Here is a 22,459-nt window from a genome sequence, read left to right on the forward strand (position 1 = left end):
ATTTGGCCTATTGTACAGAATCTCATTCTGATCATGTGTGCGTAGAGAGGAGTGAAATAATTTTTTAGTCTGTCTGCCTACCTGGCAGTCAAACAGAATTGAGAATCATTCCAAACAGGAAACTTACTGTTTTTGGGGACATCATAAAGGACACAAGCACCAGGCACAAATAACTAATGCAACGTGTTAAATAAGGTGGTGTAAAAGATACTGCATCAACGGCGGTGAACTTCCAAAAATCTTTTTTTTTGCAACATCCTTTAAAACCCTTATTTTATTTCAATTGAATTATAAACTTGAACTGCAGAACACAAATCACCTCTTGTCACTTCCAAAATCCTCCAGTTTAGCAGTACTTGAGCAAAATATGATATAATTTTACACTATACTGACCAATCGAATATGGTGCTCTCACACAGCGTTTGGGGAATATAGAGATTCAGAAATATGGCGGCTCATAGGAAATTTAGCTTATGTTCGGTTCTTAAATGTCTTCCCACACAAGTGGATCAGCAGACGTGGACCAATTACTTGGCCAACTCATTCACCTGTCTTGTCTTCATTGGACTACATTTTATGAAGCTATGTAAAACTGTTTCCTCATGAAAACAACATTCTCTGGATGAACTGAGGGCTATGATCACAAATTCAAATCATGAAATGACTCATCAACAACTGGAGAATGCTTTTTCAACAAGTTGGAAAATCGAATTGAACGATGTATTACGAAAGACGACAGTTATGTTGAAGCCTAAACATTTAAACTGTATTGAGTAAAACTTTATGAATTATGCTTTCATGCACCATTTATATTTTGTTTCCATCATGTGTACATCAAAAGTTGTTAAAAAAAACCCCAAAAATCAAAGTTCCATAAGGACTTTTATGGACACCCAGTATAAAATGGAGTTACGAAGCTTGCAGACAATAAACATCAGAATTTATTACTACAGGTGGTACCGATGACGCATTTTTATGCCCTTGGCTTATGAACCAATTTACAAAACTGAAGTTGCCCACATAAGGTGATTAAAACGACGTTAGGTCTCATCATCTGCATATTAGTCATGTGAGGCAATCTCCCCTTTGGGATGGTCCCATGATGCCTGCACAATGTTGCGTAAAGACCATCAGATGGTTGAAACGTCGGACGTGATCATTGCCTGCTACACTCGGTGGTGTCAAAAACATATTTTTCAAAAATAAATTATATATATATATATATATATATATATATATATATATATATATATATATATATATATATATATATATATATATATATATATATATATACATATATATATATATATATATATATACACACAGGGTGGCCTGAAAGTCACTTTACACCTTCCCAGTGAAGCATTGTTCTTGAACTCTTTTAATATACAGGTTTTATTGTACAGTACTTACAATAATTAATTTGTCATTGTATCTGCATGTGCTCCATCATTCTTCTGAGTCAGTGTTTCCGCATACCATAGCGGGCGAGGGGGTGAGGGCAGAGGGGAAGGGACGGAGAGAAGTACGAGAAATTTATCAGGGGTAAAGTAACTTTCGGGCTACCGTGTGTGTGTATGTGTATGTGTATGTGTATGTGTATGTGTATGTGTATGTGTATGTGTATGTGTATGTGTATGTGTATATATATATATATATATATATATATATATATATATATATATATATATATATATATATATATATATATATATATATATATATATATATATATATATATAGTCGTGTCTAGGTTAGTTAACACTGATGCTGGGCGGATTATATATATATATATATATATATATATATATATATATATATATATATATATATATATATATATATATATATATATATATATATATATATATATATATATATATATATATATATATATATAAAGCTCATTCCAACCCCTCTGACTGATATTAATGTTCGGTACCTTCCGGGTGACGTAGAAAGCTGAAATTTCACGTGCCGACGGATATCAAAGCCGATACATCGGGGGGAAAAAAACCTCACAGAACCATTGGAAAGCATCTGTAAATGAAAATCTCCAAAGATAAGTGCAGCCTTATTGTGCTCACTACAGGTGAGCGACCCGAGACAATGTGTACAGCACAGTGGGAAGTGTTACAATGTATATCTAATAAATAAATGCCATTTTCTGTGTGTCTGTCAGTGTGTGTCTGTGTGTAACCCCAATTACACCAAACCTACTGCGCCAATTATCACCAAACTTGGCACATGGACCAAGTTCGACCTCATGGTGAACATGGGCTACTTGGCATCATCTGTAGTCATGGAGGTTCAGGACGGAAGGTCGACGAAAATTCTCTCTGTAAATGTGTATCGTGTAGTGCCACCTCGTGGTGGTGTGGAGGGTATTACAAGTCATTTGTAGAGATAACTTGCATTTTTGCACTGTATATGTCCCCAGAGAGTGGGAAGCCCCAAAGCCGACCTCCACGAATCAGGGGAAGTAGGGGAAATGGGGGGGGAGTGGGAGTCCAGAGGGAGCGGAAGGGGTGGGGTGGGAGTTTGGAAGGAGGGGGTGGGGTGGGAGGAGGCAGGGGGAGGGATGGGATGAGGGAGGAGAAGGGATTGGAGTAGGGAGGGGAATGGGCAGGAGGGAAGGGAAGGGACATGAAGAGAGACCTGGCATTGTCCAGCAACGCTGGGCACCCCTGCTAGTACTTAAACAAAATTTTTACTTCATACATTTCTATAACTGTAAACTGTGAAATACAGTACAAACCTCTATCGATATCTAGCAGGAGGTCAGTGATGCTTGCCTATAATCATAAAGCTTCTATTGATTATGTACTTATGTACAAAGCACAGTTCATTATTGTTTACAATGTGTACGCATACCTCAGGAGTATATACACATACTGTATATATTTCTTTATGATGCTTCAACCAGGCGTATTCACTCAGGTTTACACAGTAGACTTTGTTTGTAAAAATGAACAAACGAGATATCCTCAATTGTCCAAGGAAAACATTGCAAGATAACAAGGATTTGTAAAATAATAACCCAACAGAACCTGAGGTCTAGTACTCTCAGAAAAATGTCACCCCTTGTTCAATGAAAGAAAACAAAAGCTGTTTAAGCACTGGTCTCTTGTTTGACAAGCACTGCCTAACCATTTAACGTGGTACACCTTATTAAGAGATCCAGATTGAGGCTTTCGAAAGAAAGGCTTTGGAATATGCAAGTTCCTCCTTTATTATCTCTACCACCGAAGATGGATGGATGTTATGTTTTCACCCCTGTCTGTTTGCCTGTCTGACTGTGAGCAGGATATCTCAATAAGTTGTGGATGGAATTCAGATGAAATTTGGTGAACTGGTTGGTTGTGTGACAAGGACAAATTGATGAGATTTTGATGAAGAACAGGATCCGGATAATAGAATTTTGAAAAGTGATTCTTTACCATTGAGAGATAGGGACAAAACGATATTGTTATTTTGTTGGGGGAGGGGGGGGTAGATATTCCCAGAGAGCAGATAGGAATGTATGGAGTAGCATGGTCCGTGTGCGAGTAGTTAGTCATCTCAATGTATAAGTAGGGAAACGTTAGCTTAAGAATTGTCTTGTTTGCATGCGTGCCATACAGTGGGTAGTGCGTGGCAATAATTATTCAGGGATTATGGTGAAGGAAATTGTGTGTATAACCTCCATCGTTGGGGGAGGGGGGGTGCCAGGAGACTTGGCAAAAGACAGGGGTGGAGTTATAGACACTTCCCAGGGGGGGCACAGTGTTGCTGAGGGAGAGGAGAGAGAGAAGCCTAATCGGGCAGTATGAGACGACAAAGGAGACCGTCAATGTCTGGAGGGAATGAGTTCTGAGGGACAGGTTCTGAGGAGAATAAATTGTGGGAGAGTGTTGAGAAGGTTGGCCTGCCTGCCTGTTTTCGTTGCCCTGTGCCCGTTTTGTCTGCCTGCTCCTTCGTCTCCTCATCGTCGTCCAGAGCCTGTTCGTCACGTCCCTCACCATCGTCTGCTCGCCTCGACATTGTACTCCTTGTCCCTCTTCATTGCCTGCTCGTCATCGTTGATGCCAGAGCTGAGTCCCCAGGTTTTGTCCCCTTCTTGTCAGTGACTGAGTCTGGTGTGTGGTGCCATCATTTTTATTCTCATTGTACATAATTACTTATTATCGATTTTGTGTACCTATTTCTTCTCCACCTCTACCCGCCGTTATATCCCGCTGCGATGACATCATCCCTGAGTTATTGTTTGTGGGTACAGGAAATAAACCTGTTGATTTTAAAAGCTGTGAGGTTTCTCGTATCTCTCCTCATGACCCGTGCACATGTTGTCCGCCCTAATAAGGAACGTCATCTGAGGGAGTAAACCACCAGTTCGGCTAATCCGCCCAGCATCGGTGTTAACTAACCTGGACACGACAATATATAGTACAATATCGAAAAAGGTTACGGACGTATTCGGCCCAATGTTGTTGGACAGGTTAAGTGCGTGACAAGGACGAATTGATTTGATTTTGGTGAAGATCCTGATCTGGATCCGGATCTGAGCATTTTTAAAGTGATTCTTCATCAATGAGTGATAGGGCCAAAAACGATATACTGTATGGCATGATATTCCCAAATGTTGTGGACGGATTGTGACAAAAACTTGGTGGATGAGTGGCTGGGTGACAAGAACAAGTGGATAAGATTTTGGTTGAGGTCCAAATTCAGATCCGGCCTATTGGTGGGATACAAAACGTAAACTGTTCAGCCTGGTGGAGGTATGTGCTCTACTGAGTGCCTTTGTAGTTTCATAAAGAGATGGTGAAATGGTATTCTTAGACACAACATGAGGAGCTTTTTTCATAAATACTAGTGACTATGGAGGAGTACAAACTTCAATGCATTATCCTCTCTCTCTGCTGAGAAAAAAGTTGGGGTAAGTGGAACCTCAGGGTTCGGGGATCCTTAACCCTCACCTCCTTGTCTGTTTTATTTTACATTTTTATCTACAACTGCTAGATGCAATGTCAACATTATACCTTTCAGCTCATCCTTCTTTTGTTCCATGCACTGCACCTGAAATTTTTTAACAGGATTTGTTTTCTTTGCTCAAAGGTCATTCTTCGACAATGGAACTCTCCGCATACATCATAAAGTTAGGTCAACTGAGCAGGTTTTGAAATGATATTTTCCTTTTCAGGAACATCATGAAAATGATGAAAAGAACAAGAAAGAAATGAGGTGGAGTGAAGCATTGAATGAGGTGTGGTGATAAAGTTGTTTCCTTTTTGCAAACATTTCAATCATAAACATAACTTGTGTTCCAATGGCATGAATAAACTCACCAATTTCTGGGAACTACGACATGACACTGGCTAGAAATGACATCAGAAAGAAGCAACATATCTGCTGAGTTTCACATTCTATCATGGTTGGGAAAGACAGTTTGATTCCCCTTTCAACAGTAGAACAAAAGTAGACACAATTTGCATTCCTTGTTCCCAATTCTACAGTGCCTGCTCGAGGGTACCGTTGGAGTCGGTGTTCCCACAGGCTTGTTGCCAGAAAGCTAAAATTGAACCAGGGTGTAGTATCCTGGGAAGTTGCCTCATCATCTGGTGAACAATCTTGGATCCCATTCTCTGCCAATTTGCGATTAGAGTTGCACTGACCATGGGATTCTGGAAAGCCCTTCCGAGGTTACTAGTTTGCACTGTTCGTTCCATCTGCCATGCTCCTTCTTTGTCTGCAAAGTTCCCTGAAGTCCTTCACCCCCTCTTTATTTTACTGTTGGCCAATCATATGCCACACTATATATTTTCTTGCTTTGCTGATCCACTCAGGAGGGCCCATTTGGTTTTATTTGGGCTCGACCATCCCCCTGTGGTGTTCATAGAGTTCAGTGTCATCAAGATACATATCAAAAAACACCTTTGAGTACTATGGACTGACTATGGGCTTTCCATAAACACAAACTGGTACTGTCGTGCTCCGCTATTCATAGGGGATATGTTCTTGAAAAATGCCGTGAATGTCAAATCTGCGAATGTCGTGGCACTGTTTCAATGGAAAAAGGGGGGATAGGTTCCTGATGGTTTGTGATTCATGAGGGAAAATCCAAAATCCTGTGGAAAACAGTAAATTCGCCCGTGAAAACTGCTAAAACACGAAAACAAAAAACCTACAGAAATGTGAAAAAACTGCGAATACGCGAAGCACAGAGCCGCAACTGTGGAAACAGTCGCATTTTATAAACCACAAATACGCGAATAACGGAATCCGACAGTAAATGAGATGTAACCATGGTGCAACGAGAGTGCAGGACTTACGGTATCTGGAATGGCAGCTCTTCTGGCTTTAAGCCTCAAAGCCCTCATGGAAGCTTCAAGGTCCTCAGCGGGCAGAAAGAAGTTTGGAACCATGATTTTATCCAATCTTTGGATGATGCAGTTAAGTTTACAACATTCGCATCCCTCACAATCCCATGTTATAATCCACAGCCATCCCCAAGTGCAACATCCAGGCTACAAATTTAATGTTTTTGTGGAGATCATTTGACCTTTGCAAACAATGCTAATTGTTAAATTAAACCACAAAGGATACAAATCAAACAACTCAAAATGCCACCCCTGTGTTCAGCCCAGTGGTATCAATGTCCAATCTGCTGCCATCTTGCTCACCTTTACGACTATCCAAAAAGGATACATGTTGGATCCAGGTCTGGCTTCTTCAGATGTTCCATGAGCTTCTCTGTGGCCTAAATCAGTGGTGTCAGGTGATCCCACTTCCATTGCAGTCTTAGATGCTTGGTCTGTTGTGGAAACATATTTTGCTTCATCAAGTACATGATTTTCAATAGCATGTTCTTCAAAACCTCCTGGTTTATCATGTTCCAGATTTTCTTGTGTATCCTTGTGAGCAGCAGCAGAATCCAGTGCATCTCCGTGGTTCTCCAGCTCTTCACAATCCTGAAATGGTGGCAGAACGTCGCTTCGGTCACAAACTTCTTTCAGTTGACGATCTTCCTTCTTGACCAAGCTGTTCAGTGTGAGGTCAGTGTGCGACACTCCAACAGTATCAGCTAAATAATTGTCCTCCCCCTCGTCCTTTAGAATCTCTGCTTCATCCACTTCAGATGCTTCTCCAGTTTGAGTCTCTCCTGATGTTTCTTCCTCTTTCTCATCAACTTTCTTCTTTTGCCCCACATCAAAAGCCTCAAAATCAAGCTGAGTGGTGTTTACCGACAGGACACTAGACCATGGGCTAGTTTTATCAGTACTGCATGAGACATCATTGAGCATCCGAGGTACGATTAGGTCTTCTTCAAAATCACCAGCAAAATACTCATCCAAGCCATCCATCGCATCAGCAACATATTGGCCCACGTCCTTTTTAATTAGCACGTCTCTAGAACTTGTGTGTACCTCTTGCACGAGTGAGCAATGTTCCTTGTCCAATTCATCATCATAATCAGGTGCTCTATGACCATGACCGACCGCTTGCAGAAAATTATCAGGCTTAAATCGAGCCATTTCCGTCCTTGATAAAATATCATCGGGACTTGCTCCATCAAGCAAATTGTCTGCAGTGCAAGCGTCCAGCGTGGTTTTCTGCACACAAGCTCCACATCCGTGTGGAACCGCTGATCCGGCGTTGTGGATTCCAAAGTCTGAAAGTTCCAAAAAATAAAAATAAAAAAATGAGGGGAAATAATTAACAGTTTTAAATCAAGTTCATTTAGAACTTTATAAAGAGGATCAAAAATAAAAAGGAAACAGGAAAGGTTTATATGACAGCAATATCAAATTAAAAGGTTAAGGTGTCATTGGATCAGGTAATTTGGTCTTGTGACATCAAGGAATCCAATAGAACATCAAGGTAGCAGCAGCGGTGCATTGGGTTTTCTCATTGAAGGGTTCAAAGCCCGTGTTTTGCAACCGACCACTTGAAGAAAGGCATTTGAATGAGATGATTGGCATGCCACCGATATGGAAAGCAGACGATTGAATTTTGTACTGATCTGATCCTTGGGCAAGGATAAATCTATTGTTTATCAAAATATAGTGGGATTTTGACCCCAATCCCCACTTCACCCTTCTCATCTCAATGCTCCATACATATACATGCCCCTTTGCTTATTCATATCTCCTGCCAAACCTGTTATATATGTATACTGTCGGACCCCAACATGTGTAGTCCCGCAACATGTATTCGTGGGTCATAAAGTGTCACCTGCTTCTATATTTGTACTTTGCATATTAAAAAGAAGTTTTTTTGTTTTTCTTTAGACTGCAGGACTGGTCTCTTATATCCACCTGGGAAATTGGAAATCAGCCAACATCACAGCATTACATAAAAAAGGTGCAAAAACGGATCCCCTTAACTACAGCCCAATTAGCTTACTGTACTGTACTTCCAATCATCAGCAAGGTCATGGAATCCATCATCGCAGTCAACATAAAATCATTCCTGTTCTCCAACAAACTCATCTCAGATCATCAATTCAGATGCAAACCTAGTCACTCTACCTTGAACATGCTGCTTCTACTTTCCCAACAATGGTGGGGGCCCTCAATATCACATATGAGATCAGGGCCGTCTCTCTGGATATATCTCGAGCTTATGATACAGTCCAGCATCCTGCCTTGCTCTCCAAACTGTCTGCCCATGGAATCCAAGGCCAACTCCACTCTTGGATTCCTGACTTCCTCCACTCTCGTAGACAACATGTGGCTATCAACGGAGCCCTTTCATCTCCTTTCCCTGCCAAGGCTGGAGTACCCCAAAGCAGTGTTATAGCCCCCATATTATTAATAATCTTCATCAATAATCTCACTACTCTCTGGAAAATACCCTATCTATTTGCTGATAAATCCACTCTCTGCTGTGACATCTCTCATCCTTCTGACAGACAGGCAGCGGTCTCTTCCCTCTCCTCAGACCTTGACAAAATCACAAACTGATCAAACAAAATTTTGCTGATGTATTCATGTTGTCCACCCTTTGCATTCAACCTGACCCCTCATTGTTACCTACATCCCTCATTTGTCCATCTCCATCGACTTTCTCCCTCCACCCTGGTGTTGGTGTTTCCCCTTTCTCCTGCTGTTCCCTTTATTATGTTGTGTCCTGATTTGTTCTGTCATTGCTCTTCCACAAGCCTACACCATGTAAAAATAAATAAATAGATAAAACAATGCCCCAGCATTCGTGGCATTTTCCAGGAACTTATCCCCTACAAATGTTGGGGTCTGACAGTATTATACATGAAGACCACAAGGGGAAAACCAGAGATGTCACTTTTTATAAATTTCAGGGTTATTGCACCTGCCAATAGTTGGCAACATGAGGTTTCCTCTCACAATATTACTTTAACAAATAACCAGGGGTGTCACATAATTTATATGGTATAAAGTTGAGCCGTGCAATGAAAAAAACAAGTGTTGTCAAAGCTGAACAAGTAGAAACCCAGAGTTGTCAGTACTTTACTCCTGGTTATCTCCCTTTCATTCATGTTAACTGTTCCACCATAATATTCAGAGTTGAGAAACTAAAAAAATGAAAGGTTGTAAAACTTTCACAGCATAAACTCTGAGCACTACAATAGCCTATTTGGTTATATCATGGGCTCCGTAGTTGGTGCATATCGTGGTTCAAGCCTGGTCAAACCTTTATTGTGACTTTTATGGGACCCACACCGTGGCTTAATGGTTAGCGCGTCTGAGTACCCATCCTCATTCGATGTACCCACCGCCCAATCAACCTGCTTAGGTATACGAGGGAGTCACATGAGGTGACTTCGGCTTCACGGGGGTGGTTTATCCTTGGTTTCCTCCCAGTTTTCCATCATATTAAGTAGTACGGAGTAAGAAATGGAGAATCCGTCGTCATAGAAGCGAAATACCCTTGAGTATGGCGTTGAACACCAATCAAACAAAAAAAAAATGACTGTTTAATGTTGAAAAAAATAATCTGTGATCACCAAAGTCATGTAATGTATGCTAATAACCAACAAGCATGAATTTGCTACACATCCTGGGTTAAAATTGCATAGCAATTATTAAACAAGGGAATAACCAGTGATGTCAGTTTACAACATTGATTCGTTCTTTGCTCTTAAATTAAATAACACAGAAGCTTGGCAAATGCTACATGCTTAATTTGATTGGCCAATGATCACTCTTCCTTTTACTGGAAAAGAAATCTATATGACAGTTATTAAACAGTCCACCAAAGTCTTGAAACTTTGTTTTTCAGTTTCTTCAAAATTGACTTATCCTGACATCTCTGGTTTTCCCCTTGTGGTCTTCATATATTTCACAATTAAAATTGAAAAAGAAAGCAAACTGGCCATTTTGGGTGTGGAGGTTCACCCTAAGCCTGACGGCTGCCTCAAGACTTCAGTTTACAGGAAACCAACTCACACCAGTAGATAACTGGATGTTAACTCCTGCAACCTAATCTCCCACAAATGCAGTGCAGCATGGACCTTGGCAGCTCGGGCATGGACGTTGTCATCTTCCAGAGCCGCTGTAATTAAAGAAATCAAATTAGTTGGAGGAGTCCTGCTGAGAAATGGGTACAGCAAAGGGATACTCCCCATCTTGAAAGAATCAAAACGGCCAGAACGGAAGGAGCCAGACACGCTTGGGCACTGTGTACTGCCATACTACCCAGCCCTTTCTGAAAGGATTGGCAGGATTGTATGCAGCGCACAGATTGGTGCAGCCTACAAGCCTCCACACACCATCTGTAATGTGAATTCAAAACGAAAGGATCCAATACCAAATGGTGATAAATCTGGAGTAGTTTACCATTCGTCATACAGAGACTGTGACCAATTCTATATTGGTGAAGCTGGAAGAAATTTAAAACAAAGGCAAGATGAACATGATTGAGCAATCAGGCTTGGAAAGGTGAAACAGTCAACCATATCACGTCATTGCCTGCAATTTGGACACAAATTTGACTTTGATGGGATCTGTGTCCGAGACACGGAGTCCAACAAACGACACAGGTTGATACTGGAAGCATGGCATGTGAAGAGCCGAGAGGGTGGTCTAACTGGAGAGACGGTGGACAATACACACCTCTTATGCAAATGGAGAAAACTGGACGGTGCAAACAGCTGGATAAGGTGAGCAACAAGCAACAACACTCAATCCCAAACACCACATCCACGTGTGTACAACACCCAATGGGAACCCCAACAATCACACAACCAACACCTCATCACGACCAACCCAGACACAAAAGACACGTTCGTGCCCCAGAAACACAAAAACAACAACAAGCGCACACGTGCTCACCCACATGCATACAACACCAGATCATGTGTAAGTAAAAACAACAACAAAAAAGAGAGCAAAGCAGCCCATCGATGATGTGATTTGACAAAGGTATGCAAAATAAAATAAAAGCACTCCTCCATTTGACCTCGAGCACCAGCACATGACCGTAAATGAGCAGTCATATTGGAAATAAAAACCAGACACGTGCCGAGGCTCTGGGTCTATTGGCCTGAGGAAGCCTTCTGTGAAGCGGGTGAAACGTTGCCGAAGACCGGGTCTGCTCTTGCTTATTGCTAAAATTAGCGGAATAGATCTAGTTGACTTTTGGTTGGAAGTGCCTTCTTCTCTTCTTTAAAAATGTGTAATCCCAACCGCCCCAATCTTATACAAATATTGCACACACACACACACACATATATATATATATATATATATATATATATATATATATATATATATATATATATATATATATATATATATATATATATATATATAAACTTACGGGTTGGCGGAGCGAGCGCGGACCTGTGACTCAACCTCGGCTCTGAAGTCACAAGCCACAGATAACTCCGTGACCCAACGGGTTACTGAGCACCCAGAGATGCTGGTTGGGATAACTAGCTTAAGCAAAGGCCTCGCACCTAGCATTGCGTTACCTCACCTGGTGACCGAGTCAACTCAACTGGGGATTGCGCTCTCCACGTCCCACCTGCTACTTATTAAGTATGGCCGAGTGAAACCGTAGGTGGAGCGTTGACTATCTCGGACAGCGAATTAGTGGGGCATAACTTCCCGTCTATTTATTATGTACACACTATGCCGAACCAATTAAGGAAAAGAGAAAACCGAGCAAGTTTGAAGCAGTTTACCAAACTAGGCATGTATTTACAGGCAACAATCAAGTATGTACACTGTACAGCAACAATGCAGTGTCACAAGCAATTATCCCTCAGTACATAAAAGCCCCTTAAACAATCTTACTTACTTTAGAACAGAAGACAGGCATGCCACAAACAAAGAAAAAGAATATGGGAAGAGTAGAGAGAAAGACCAAGAAGATAGAGGCAGCATGAGGCTTAGGTGAGGCCTCTTGCTCACCCCACACAATCAGGTGGGCTAGTGTTAATCCCAAAGTGGAGAGAAGGGAAGGAAAGGGAAGGCGTGTGATTGCTACGTGCAAGGAGGAAGTGCAGTGTATGCGGCATAAGCTTAGTGGAAAAGCGTGAGGTGCGAGTCAGTGCTTCACCCAACTGGGACGGAGGTCAATCGTTAATTGCTGTTTTGAAATGTTAACTCTTTATGCGTCATAAGTAGACAAATTAGAGGTTCGTAGAGAAAGAAAGAAAAGTTTGTGTAAGTCAGTATGGAGCTAATGCTATGTGCCAAGGACCTTGTTGAGTCGACCGTTATTGGGCCTCGCCCGTGCTCTTCTGGTCCGATCGCAGCTCGTCTCAGCCCAGCGCAGCTTGTCTCAGCAGGCAGTCTCTCAGCACGAACAGGCAGGCAACATTCTTCACAAACGGGTACCAAGCGCACATCAGCAGCAGTAAACAGCTCTGGTGGTTCACTTTTTATCTCTCCCAGGCCAGGTGTGGCCTCAAGGGAGCAAAGTTCGTGTGAGCACTCTCTGACCCCACACAGGGTGTTCCTCATTGGCTCGTGCTCACCAGCTCTAGAAGGGGTCGACTGCAGTGGCGTTGCAGTGGAGAGCTTCTTGAATAATCGATTGTGTTGGCGCTGCAGCAACGGTTCTTTCCAGTGCAAGGATTGACTTGCAATATGATTGTAATGTGTGTGCAGTGTCGCTTGTTGCGTTGTGTGCTTAATTCCTGCAGTGGGAAAGAATGTTGTGGGTGTGGGTGGGGGGGGAATTTGAATAGGTTTGAGGATAGAAGAGATGGAAATAGATTTAAATGAAATAAGGTTCTTTAACCAGTTCGGGGTTTCAGAGGCAAAGGGTAAAGGCTTTTAGGGAAGCATGGCTGAATAGATGTTCGGGAGCGAAAGGGTGAGGAATTAGGATGGATGGGTGGATTGATGGATGGAAAGAGGGATTTATGGGTGGAAAGAGGAAAATCACACAAATGGAAAGAGCCTGCTTAACCCACACAACACATCTTCCCCATCCCTTGTTACAAAAGGATGGGACCTGACAAAGCACACTTACTAATGAAATATCTCAGGGTTTCTTATATGTTAGATGCAATTCCCCGGGGTCCTTCTTTTCCATAACTGCAACAATATATATTTAGGTGTTTCTTTGTAGTACGTTTGTATTTGATTATGCATTTGTATGTTATTCTTTCCCAGCCACACCGTAGCACCTAAATGGCCCAAATTTTGTGTGTCGGTACTTCACAATCTGGGAAAGGTTTTAAGCTACCACATGTTGGCTTTGATGTCTGTTTTGAGGCCACCAAAGGCCGCTATAAAGTGTATATTGAGATTCGAGGTAAGGCAGTGATGTAGCCGGCCTGCAGGCAAAAGGCAACCTCCATGAGGACAATAACTCCATAGCTTTTCAATGTCTAACACGTCTCAAAGCTACCACCGGGAAAAGCTCACCCAGTTGTGCAGCACCGGATATACCCTTCTCCCGGGCAGTGCTGGGTTCCCCTGCTAGTCATACATAATAAAGAAAGACACGGGCCCCCAGAACATACAGGATGAGGCAAGGTACAGTATGATGCACTGGGTCCCAATATAATATTTTTTTTTTCCTCAGGATTTGTAAAAGTGCAAATGCAACCAACCACAAATTGCAGAACAACAATTTCAAAATACGGTGCACAGTAACTGCAGGTTTTCCCCTCCAATGTCATCCATAAACAGTTAGCAAGCTTTCGAGGAACGTTTAACTTTCTCTGTGCGACGAAGTGCCGCCACCAACCCGTCATTATGCTGGAGACTTCCGAAACGAGGCGGTTCGACCTTTCCAGCAATCCAAACACTTCCGAATCTTCAGTCGCAAAATTCTCCGGATGCTCATCACTTATTTCCCTTTCAACCTCGTTTCCTTCGTCAACACATCCCAGTCCCTCCACCTCAATTTCTTTGGGGTGCTTTATCTGTCTGACAGGATCTGCATTTTTGGGGGTCAACCGTAGGTGCAACGACCTCCGAATGTTATCTAGGTCGTCAAGGTGTCTCCTGAAAAGAAAGAAAATCCCAATGAAAAATCATTTTTCAGCCAGTTTTCTCTTGTACAATTGGATACAAGTGCAGCAAAACTTACACAAGGAGCTTTAACATAACATAACATAAGAATCTTCTATATAGAACATAACATTTTGCCCAGCATGCCTGTGCCAAATCAACACTACATTGATTAAATATATTAGTTTATCGATTCCTGGAGGGGGAGGGAAGAGGGGGATGAGTATGGAAGAGAAAAGTGGAGCAGGCACAGAGACATCATCAAGGTTATAAACACACTTATCTACTCGTAAATGAGTTCATTCAAGACAGTTCTTTTCACAATTACAAAGTTTAATTTCTCTGAAGGCAACAGTGTAGGAAGCCTTTTAAATTTTGCTTTCTAAGAATCATTGACATTCATCTTCCAAGATCTAATGAGAGTGCCAAGAACAGCTCCATCCTGCCAACCTCCCCCCTCTACCCCACAAATCAAACTAAGCTTCCCTCAGACTGCCTCGAAGTTGAGACTTGCTGTAATAACAATATTTGGACCATTTCAAGGCCAACACAAAGCTTTTCCAAGCAGGCATCAAATGAGCATAATGGTGAAATGGATATGAAAGGAAGAATAGTGTCCAAAAAAAGAGAAAGCTCCAAAATCAGATGACAGAAGATAAACAAGACTCGAATCACAAGCATTCACAAGTCAATGTAATCCATCTTTCCGGATTTGCAAAATCTTTGTTCTCCAGCAGCCCAAAGCTCCCATTGCTAAGTTGCAAAATTCCTACATTACTACGTTGACCTGTGTAAAATCGAAACTGCCCTCTTGGAAACCTTGTAGATCAGAAGTGAAAAAAAAAATGCATGAAAAGAACAATTATAAAATGTTGGTCAATTGCTAACATTCTTGTTGAAAGTGGCCACATAATCAAGATTATTGAAGATCACAAAACATTGTTCTAGGGCTCTAGGCAAACCTGAATTCCGTGTGTTGTGGCCACATAATCAAGGTTTACTAATTAATCAAGGTTTACTAATTACAAGGTTTACACTCTTTCATTCCTCTTTTTTCCCAACTTTGGCATAAACTCCATCACTCTATTCAATCCCATTCTTCCCTCCAGGCCTTCAAAACAGTTGTTCACCACCACTTCTTATCATCCCCCATCCAAATCCTCGATCTTTTCTACCCCCGATAATCCACCCAAGCTCACCTCCTTCAAATTCCCTGCTTTCCTTCCTGAAAGTCCCTGTAATGTCCATCTTGTATTCCCCATGTTCCCCGCCGTATCCCTCTCCCTTCCACAGATCTCCTAATGTCTCTGTTCCCCACTGTTTTGTCCTTCCCACTCCCACCCCTCTTGTCTCATGCCCCCCCTTGATGTGCATTGTGTGTTAGCTCTCACACGAGCCTCGACAAGGTACACAAAAAAAAATGAAAATGGGTCAAATGTCACATCATGGCAAGGTGCATCATCACGTATATGTGAACACATAAACCTTTGCCGAGTTAAGAAATTAAGAGACTGGACCAATGTCTACCTGCTTTTATCCAAAGAGGCAGTTGTAAGGTATTCTCTGTGCCAAGGTTTCTCTGGATTAATTTCAGTATAAATGCTTGGCAAGCCAGAAACTTTCATCTTGTGTCTGATTTTCACCTTTGATCTCATGTGGAATCCAATGAAAAGCACCAAACTGATGTCTATCTACTCAAGTCTGTAGAGACTGGGGATGGTATTCTTTGCACCAACGGTTGTCTGGACTGTTTGAAATAGATGCATGGTAAGCAAAAAACCTTAATTTTGTGACTGATTTTGACTTTGATCCTTGTGTAATTCCAAAAACAAATGTAATTTGAAATTTCCTTATGCATTCCTGTAGCGGCAGTTTGAAAGAATCTTTGTGCCAAAGACAATGCAAGGGGAAGGCAAAATGTGATTTTTAGTATTTCACCTTTGACCTCTTAAAATTAGAAAGGGGGTTGGGCATGAGCCATCAATCAACAAAATAAAAAAGGGTCTGGGTGTGTTGGACCAAAGTACTTCCAGAATGAATTTGGGAGAATTGGTGTAGAAATGAAGGAATGATGTGCCATTGTAATTGTTGGAAAGAAGAAATTGGAAGATAACAATAAACCTGCCTCCCTGAAGGAGGGGTGACGTAATAAAAACTTTTTTTAGTTATATTTTAAATGATAGAGTGGAGAAGCAATGTCAATGAAAGGAAGACATTTGGTCAATTCAATCATCATCATATTCATCATTGACTGAGAAAAGTACCACTGTACTTGCAAATTTCGTAGACACAGTTGGTTGACTTACAGCATCGGTGTTCCACATGTCAATTACCAACCTGAGCTTCCTCTCGAGGGAGGCCCGGAGAGGGGTGCACAGAGGTCCTACCCCTTCCCCACCAAACTCATTCCCCGCAGGTGACGTAGCAGCAGTTTCTTCGGGGCGTGCCAGCAGCTGAAGAGACTCGTGAAAGCGACGTACATTGGCTAGATGTTCTTCAAAACGACCCTGACACATGATCCATTCTTGCTTGTCCTCTCTGCCACAACAAGTTTGGTTTTCTCAAAGTAAGGATAACATAACTAAAGCTTAACGGAGCGAAAGGCTGATCAGAATTGGTATGCATGACGAATGACATTTTCATTTTTTAACTAAAAGAGCAAGACCTTGAATTGCTTATGAGCTTTATCTTTTAAAATCAGTAATCGGCTCCTTTCTAAACACCTCATGTTCCACAGGCTTCCCTGGCGACCACCCAAAACAAACAAACTTAAACTAAAGAAAGAAAAAGGAAGATTAATAAAAACCAAGACGAATGGTCCGACATCATTCTGATGTTGACATGGCAACTAAAATCTGTTGAAAAGGTCTTTGTACTCTTAAAAAAGAAATTGTTTCTCATTGATACGAAACTGCAACAAATAATAAAGCATATCCTTAAGAGATCCGGTGTTGGATGAAATCCCTCACTTCCATGAAATGGTGCTAAAAGATTGACCATCAGAAATGAAAAGGTCAAACCACACAGGCCGCGATGGTTCGGCCCAGCCAGGCATACCTTGCTTCATGCTGATGTCGTGGTATTACAGCTTTGATGAACTGCTGCGATGAACGGCCGATTGACTTTAATGGCGAATGCTGTTGGCCAGCTGGACGGAGATCAGAGTCGACCTGATAAAATAAATAAAATAAAAATAGGAAAAACAAATCAAAATCTGGACTCGAAGTGGGCTACCAGTAGACCTTGCTGGTGTTCAGCTCAACACTTCCACACTTCCTGATCTAACTTAGCATTGGAGACTAAAATGCAAAGTATTGGGGTTGGGAGGAGGGAGTGAGGATCAGCTGCAGCAGTCAAATAAATATTTACACGGCATCTTGAGGATATTTGGTGTTCTCATCTGAACCAATATTTGGATGCTAGGTTCGAATCCCGTAAACAGTCTCGCTTTATCAAATGTCTTCCAATTTCCTGTAATTCACATTAAAATACAGTGATGTCTCCGAATGTTCATCTTCATGCGATTTATGGACAAACTTCTCCATAAAACGTTAGATTTACTGTTGAAAGAACAAGACGAAGTAGAAGAGGAAGAGAAATAAGAAGAAATAGAACCGTGAAAAGCCAAAATGATGAAATTCTGTCAATTCAAGCATATTGCCCTCAATTTAATAGAGAAGTCGCTTTTAAAACTTATTCTGAGCTCGAAGGAACTGAGGACATTGAATTTAATAGAAACAGGACCGATGAATTGATAACATCACAAAGCAGAAAAATTGGTTCACAAAAACGCATACAAATCAAAACTAGAAAGAGCAATCAGAGATTGCAGACCCTCACCAGAACTTGTTTTGTGTGGTGTATGTGTACTGTTGTGTTACGTAATTAATGAGACATAATTAGAACTGCCACGTTATAACTGCTGGCAGTGATGACCGGGTACCAAGATGTCCCGCTTTGATGCAACCCCGCTTTGATTGGACACCTGACCCTGACCCATGACGTTTTTCATTATTATTCAATAGAATTCAGAATGAGATTAAAATAAATTCAATTCAAATCAAATGAAAGACCAAAGAGGTACATTGGAGTAATCAGAAGGAACCCGAACAAGCAAAAAGCAAAGATGAAGTCATCAGGAGGAACCTGGATAGGATTCACATTTCAGCTGCTACTTCTCTACCCTTAAACTCATCCAGGCACAGCCAAGTGAGCCTTATTTTTTTTTAAACAAACAAACAAACAAAAAAAACAAAATAAAAAAGAATCCAGATCAAAAATTTTTTTTTTAATTCTGGCTGCCAGACCATATGTCTGATCAAGTCGAAATTTAAAACATGTATTCTCCATCGCTACGAGATCATAATTGTGAAGTTTCACTTCGATTGATTAAGCGGTTCCAGAGAAGACTAATATTTTTCTTCAATTCAATATGGCTGGCAAACCACGTGACCTATCAATTATTCCTGAACAAACTTGTACACCCAAGGCTTGGGGAATATTGTTGCGGATCCGGGGTGGCGAGATTCTCACCCGATCCTTGGTGTCCCCCTCACCACCGCCATCTCCGGGGTTTATAACGCCGGCCAGCTCAGCACAGGCCTCGGGTCAAGCGTCTTCAATCGCGATACGAACGTAATCCTTGTACTTTACCAGTTGGGGAAATAGAACCCCGGTTACAGACTGGTTGTGTCAGATGCCGAGCGTTTTCTGCCAGTCTGTAACCATTTTGGTTTTATATGCCAATCGAACGGATCGTTCCTCGACGTGACACAAATTAATCCATAGCAGCAACTTCATACTAATTATCCAGATTTATTGGGGAACATCGGGGATCACAACACAAGCAAAATTCACGACAATGTTTTTATCAACAATCCTCAACCCATTCTTAACTGGGGAACCACGGACTACATGTTTCGAGGGGGTCGCTACCGAGATATGCCTTAAACAACGTGCAGACAAGGACAGACAGCATGCATGCAAGACAGAGTACTTGTTGATGTCTCATGGACGAGAGGACAGTGTCAAAAAGCACGAATGTCGCTCGTAACAAGTGGATGTCCACGGATTCGAACTCCAGCTCGAATGCGTCGCGTGGCAAGATGGCGGCGTCGTACTCTTACCCCCTTCGCACTGCACGCGGTCTCCGCGCGCTTTGACCCTGCGTAAGATCGACGATGGGCCTCAGCCGATCTCTCCCAAGGTCCAGCACACAAATCCAGGCCTGCCCTGTTCTCCAGACAAGGCCCAAGTCGAGGTGCCGAGCTCCGCAGGCGGATCGACAATGTGTCGAGCCATGAGGTGAGTACGGACGGAGGCTCCACGGCCAGACGCAGGCCGAACCTGTCGATCACCTCCCCATAAGAGTCGATCGCCAACTTGACGTGCAGGCCGCCTCTCCCACTGCCCCAAAAAGGCAGACCCGACGTGCAGGCAGCCTCTCTTACGTTCGTTCGCTTCGGAAAACACCAGCACGCCTCGAGAGCGACTGTTCTCCAAACACTATACTCTTTTTCTCTCCTTAGTTTCTCTCTCGTTCACTCCTTCGACACACGAGGACGCCTTCTCTCGGCAAAAACCGACAAACTCCTCCCCTTCGCGTCACTTCTTCTTTTTGGCCACACCCTCTCAGCCAACTGGGCGGGGCCTCGTCCGGGATGGGGAAGAAGAAGAGGGAGCTCTCGTTTCACCACCACCACACAACAATAATACAGCCGCTTAGACCTCCCGACACACATATAACCTCCATTTTACCAAACAACCTAACGATACATGTATTTACTGGGGGATCTGAGCTAATCCTATATTTAGTAGTCCAATAAGGGCCATTTCCGTAACAATATTTTCGTGAAGTTTCCCCTTGATCTGTCCAGCCTTTCTGGAGATTTTTATAGGTATTAGGGTAAATCCAATATGGCTGCCAAACCATGTGACCTATGATGCCATGTGTGTGAACCTTTTGTTCCTCATGGATAGGCGGTCATACGTGTAAAGTTTCGCCTCAATCTGTTCAGCCACTTCAGAGAAGAAGATTTTTGAAGGTATATATATTTTAAACAATATGGCTGCCGAATCACGTAACCGATGACGTCATCAAATTTTTTTCTGTGGACCATTTTATCCCGAGATGACCCTCAAAAACTTTCATACTGATTAGATGTCGCGTTCTACATATGCAATTATGATGTCATAACAGACACCTATGACATCATAAAAAGTCACACTTGTTCTCAATGAGGAGTACTTGCTATGTACCAAATTTCTATTTTTTCCTTGGTGTGATTTCAGAGATACAGAGGTCCAAAGTTTTTTCCGTTTTTCCAACATGGCTGCCACACCACGTGATCAATGACATCATAATTATCATTAAAACATTCTACATGAGCAGTCGCACCAATGGTGAAAATTGCGCCTCAATCCGACAAGCGGTTGTGGAGAAAAACACATAAGTTCTGTGCGAACAAACAAACAAACAAACAGACAAACAAATGAAAAATCACTCATAGAGTGACAACTTCATGAAACAGAACGGCACTCCGTAGAGAACATACCTCTGCCAGGCTGAATAGTTTACATTTTGTATGCCACTGATAGGTCGGATCTGATTCCAGACCTTAGGCAAAATCAAATTGGCTTGTTCTCGTCACCTAACTAACTCTTCCACCTCGTTTTGTCACAAGTCATCCACAACTTTTTGAGATATTGTGCTGTGTATCGTTTTTGGCCCCATCTCTCAATGGTGAAGAATCACCTGAAAAACTGTCGAGCCAGATCCGGATTCAGATCTTCACCACAATCGAATCAATTAGTTATTGTCACACACCCAACGTGTCCACAAAGTTTCATCCGCATCCGTCCTCAACCTTTAGATATATGATGCAATATCGTTTTTAGCCCCATCTCTCGATGGTGAAGAATCAGTTAAAAAATAAATAATTCTCGAATTCTGATCTGGATTCGGATGTTCATCAAAATTGAATCAATTCTTCCTCGGGGCACTCCCAACCGGTCCACCAAGTTTTGTGTGAATCCACCCATAACCTTTTGAGATATCGTGCTATGTATCATTTTGGCCCTATCTCTCAAAGGTGAAGAATCACTTTAAAAATTCTCAGATCCGGATCTGGATTCAGATATTCACCAAATTTTAGCGTTGCTGTCCTTGGCCAGTCACCTACACACACACACAAAAGAAATTCAAAATGATTGCTTGAAAACTGGGGCCAAAAATCGTGTGACAAACAGACAACAGACAAATGCTACAGACCAACATACTTGGAAAAAAAAATTTCGCCAAGTAACAACAAACAAAATCAACTAACCAATATACTTGAAAAATCTTCGATTTGGCAAGTAACAAACGGACCCAAATGTAATACCCTCTCCTTTGGTGAGGGTAACAAGTGTTAGCACACTGGTTCCAAGGTTTATTTACTCAGATTTTGAGAGCAATCCACATCAGTCTTTCTCAAATTCTAAAAGGAAAGCAGAAAATTCATTCCTAAAACCAACGAAGTAAGAAAAGTTCTGGAGTGTTTGTACAAACGGGATAGAGCCAGTCGCATCTTAGGGCAGGTTCCTTTTTGAGATGGGTGTTTTTCAAATTATAGGTTCAACTATTCATAGAAGACTTACTTCCATCATATCACATGTCCATGGCAAAGGATGTGACCATCTGTGCCAAGAAAGTTTTTTTGCACCAAGTAACAAAGAGTAAAAAGGCAGGATTAAGGCCTGACCTTCGGAACTCAGAACGGTCAAGCTATATTTTGAAATCCACTGATGTACATTTTACTATTTGTCAAAATACGTTTTGTGAATACATCCCGAAAGATCATCCGAAGTGTGCCAGGTGACCGTATAAATATCCACAATCATGTGCCATACTGACGTTAGGATTGGCGTAACCTAGTACACAAACACGGTATCAGGTTTATCCGTTTCATAATGAGCACTAAGTTCACACATCAGGGGTGGTAACCGTCATGGCACAAACGGCAGGAGATCCACACCAAAATAAA

General features: G+C 41.9%; 1 protein-coding gene across 4 annotated transcripts in view; it reads right to left on the minus strand.

Annotated features, from left to right (window-relative positions):
* The window catches only part of C2CD3 (C2 domain containing 3 centriole elongation regulator), a 107,209-nt gene that overhangs the window by 29,916 nt on the left and 54,834 nt on the right, over positions 1-22,459 (minus strand). For 2 of the 4 annotated variants that reach the window (XM_085852793.1, XM_085852792.1), the window contains exons 32-36: positions 17,493-17,605; positions 16,773-16,973; positions 14,170-14,429; positions 6,691-7,654; positions 6,315-6,420 (exon numbers count right to left, since the gene is read on the minus strand). In XM_085852793.1, the coding sequence (XP_085708919.1) occupies positions 6,315-6,420; positions 6,691-7,654; positions 14,170-14,429; positions 16,773-16,973; positions 17,493-17,605 (1,644 nt within the window). Of the gene's footprint in view, positions 1-6,314; positions 6,421-6,690; positions 7,655-10,409; positions 10,516-14,169; positions 14,430-16,772; positions 16,974-17,492; positions 17,606-22,459 lie in introns of those variants that run through there. The other 2 variants (XM_085852796.1, XM_085852795.1) reach the window with 2 other exon arrangements.

Source organism: Eptatretus burgeri, chromosome 13, assembly GCF_056783735.1.
Source record: "Eptatretus burgeri isolate ZD-2024b chromosome 13, Ebu_testis_v1, whole genome shotgun sequence".
Classification (NCBI taxonomy): Eukaryota; Metazoa; Chordata; class Myxini; order Myxiniformes; family Myxinidae; genus Eptatretus; species Eptatretus burgeri.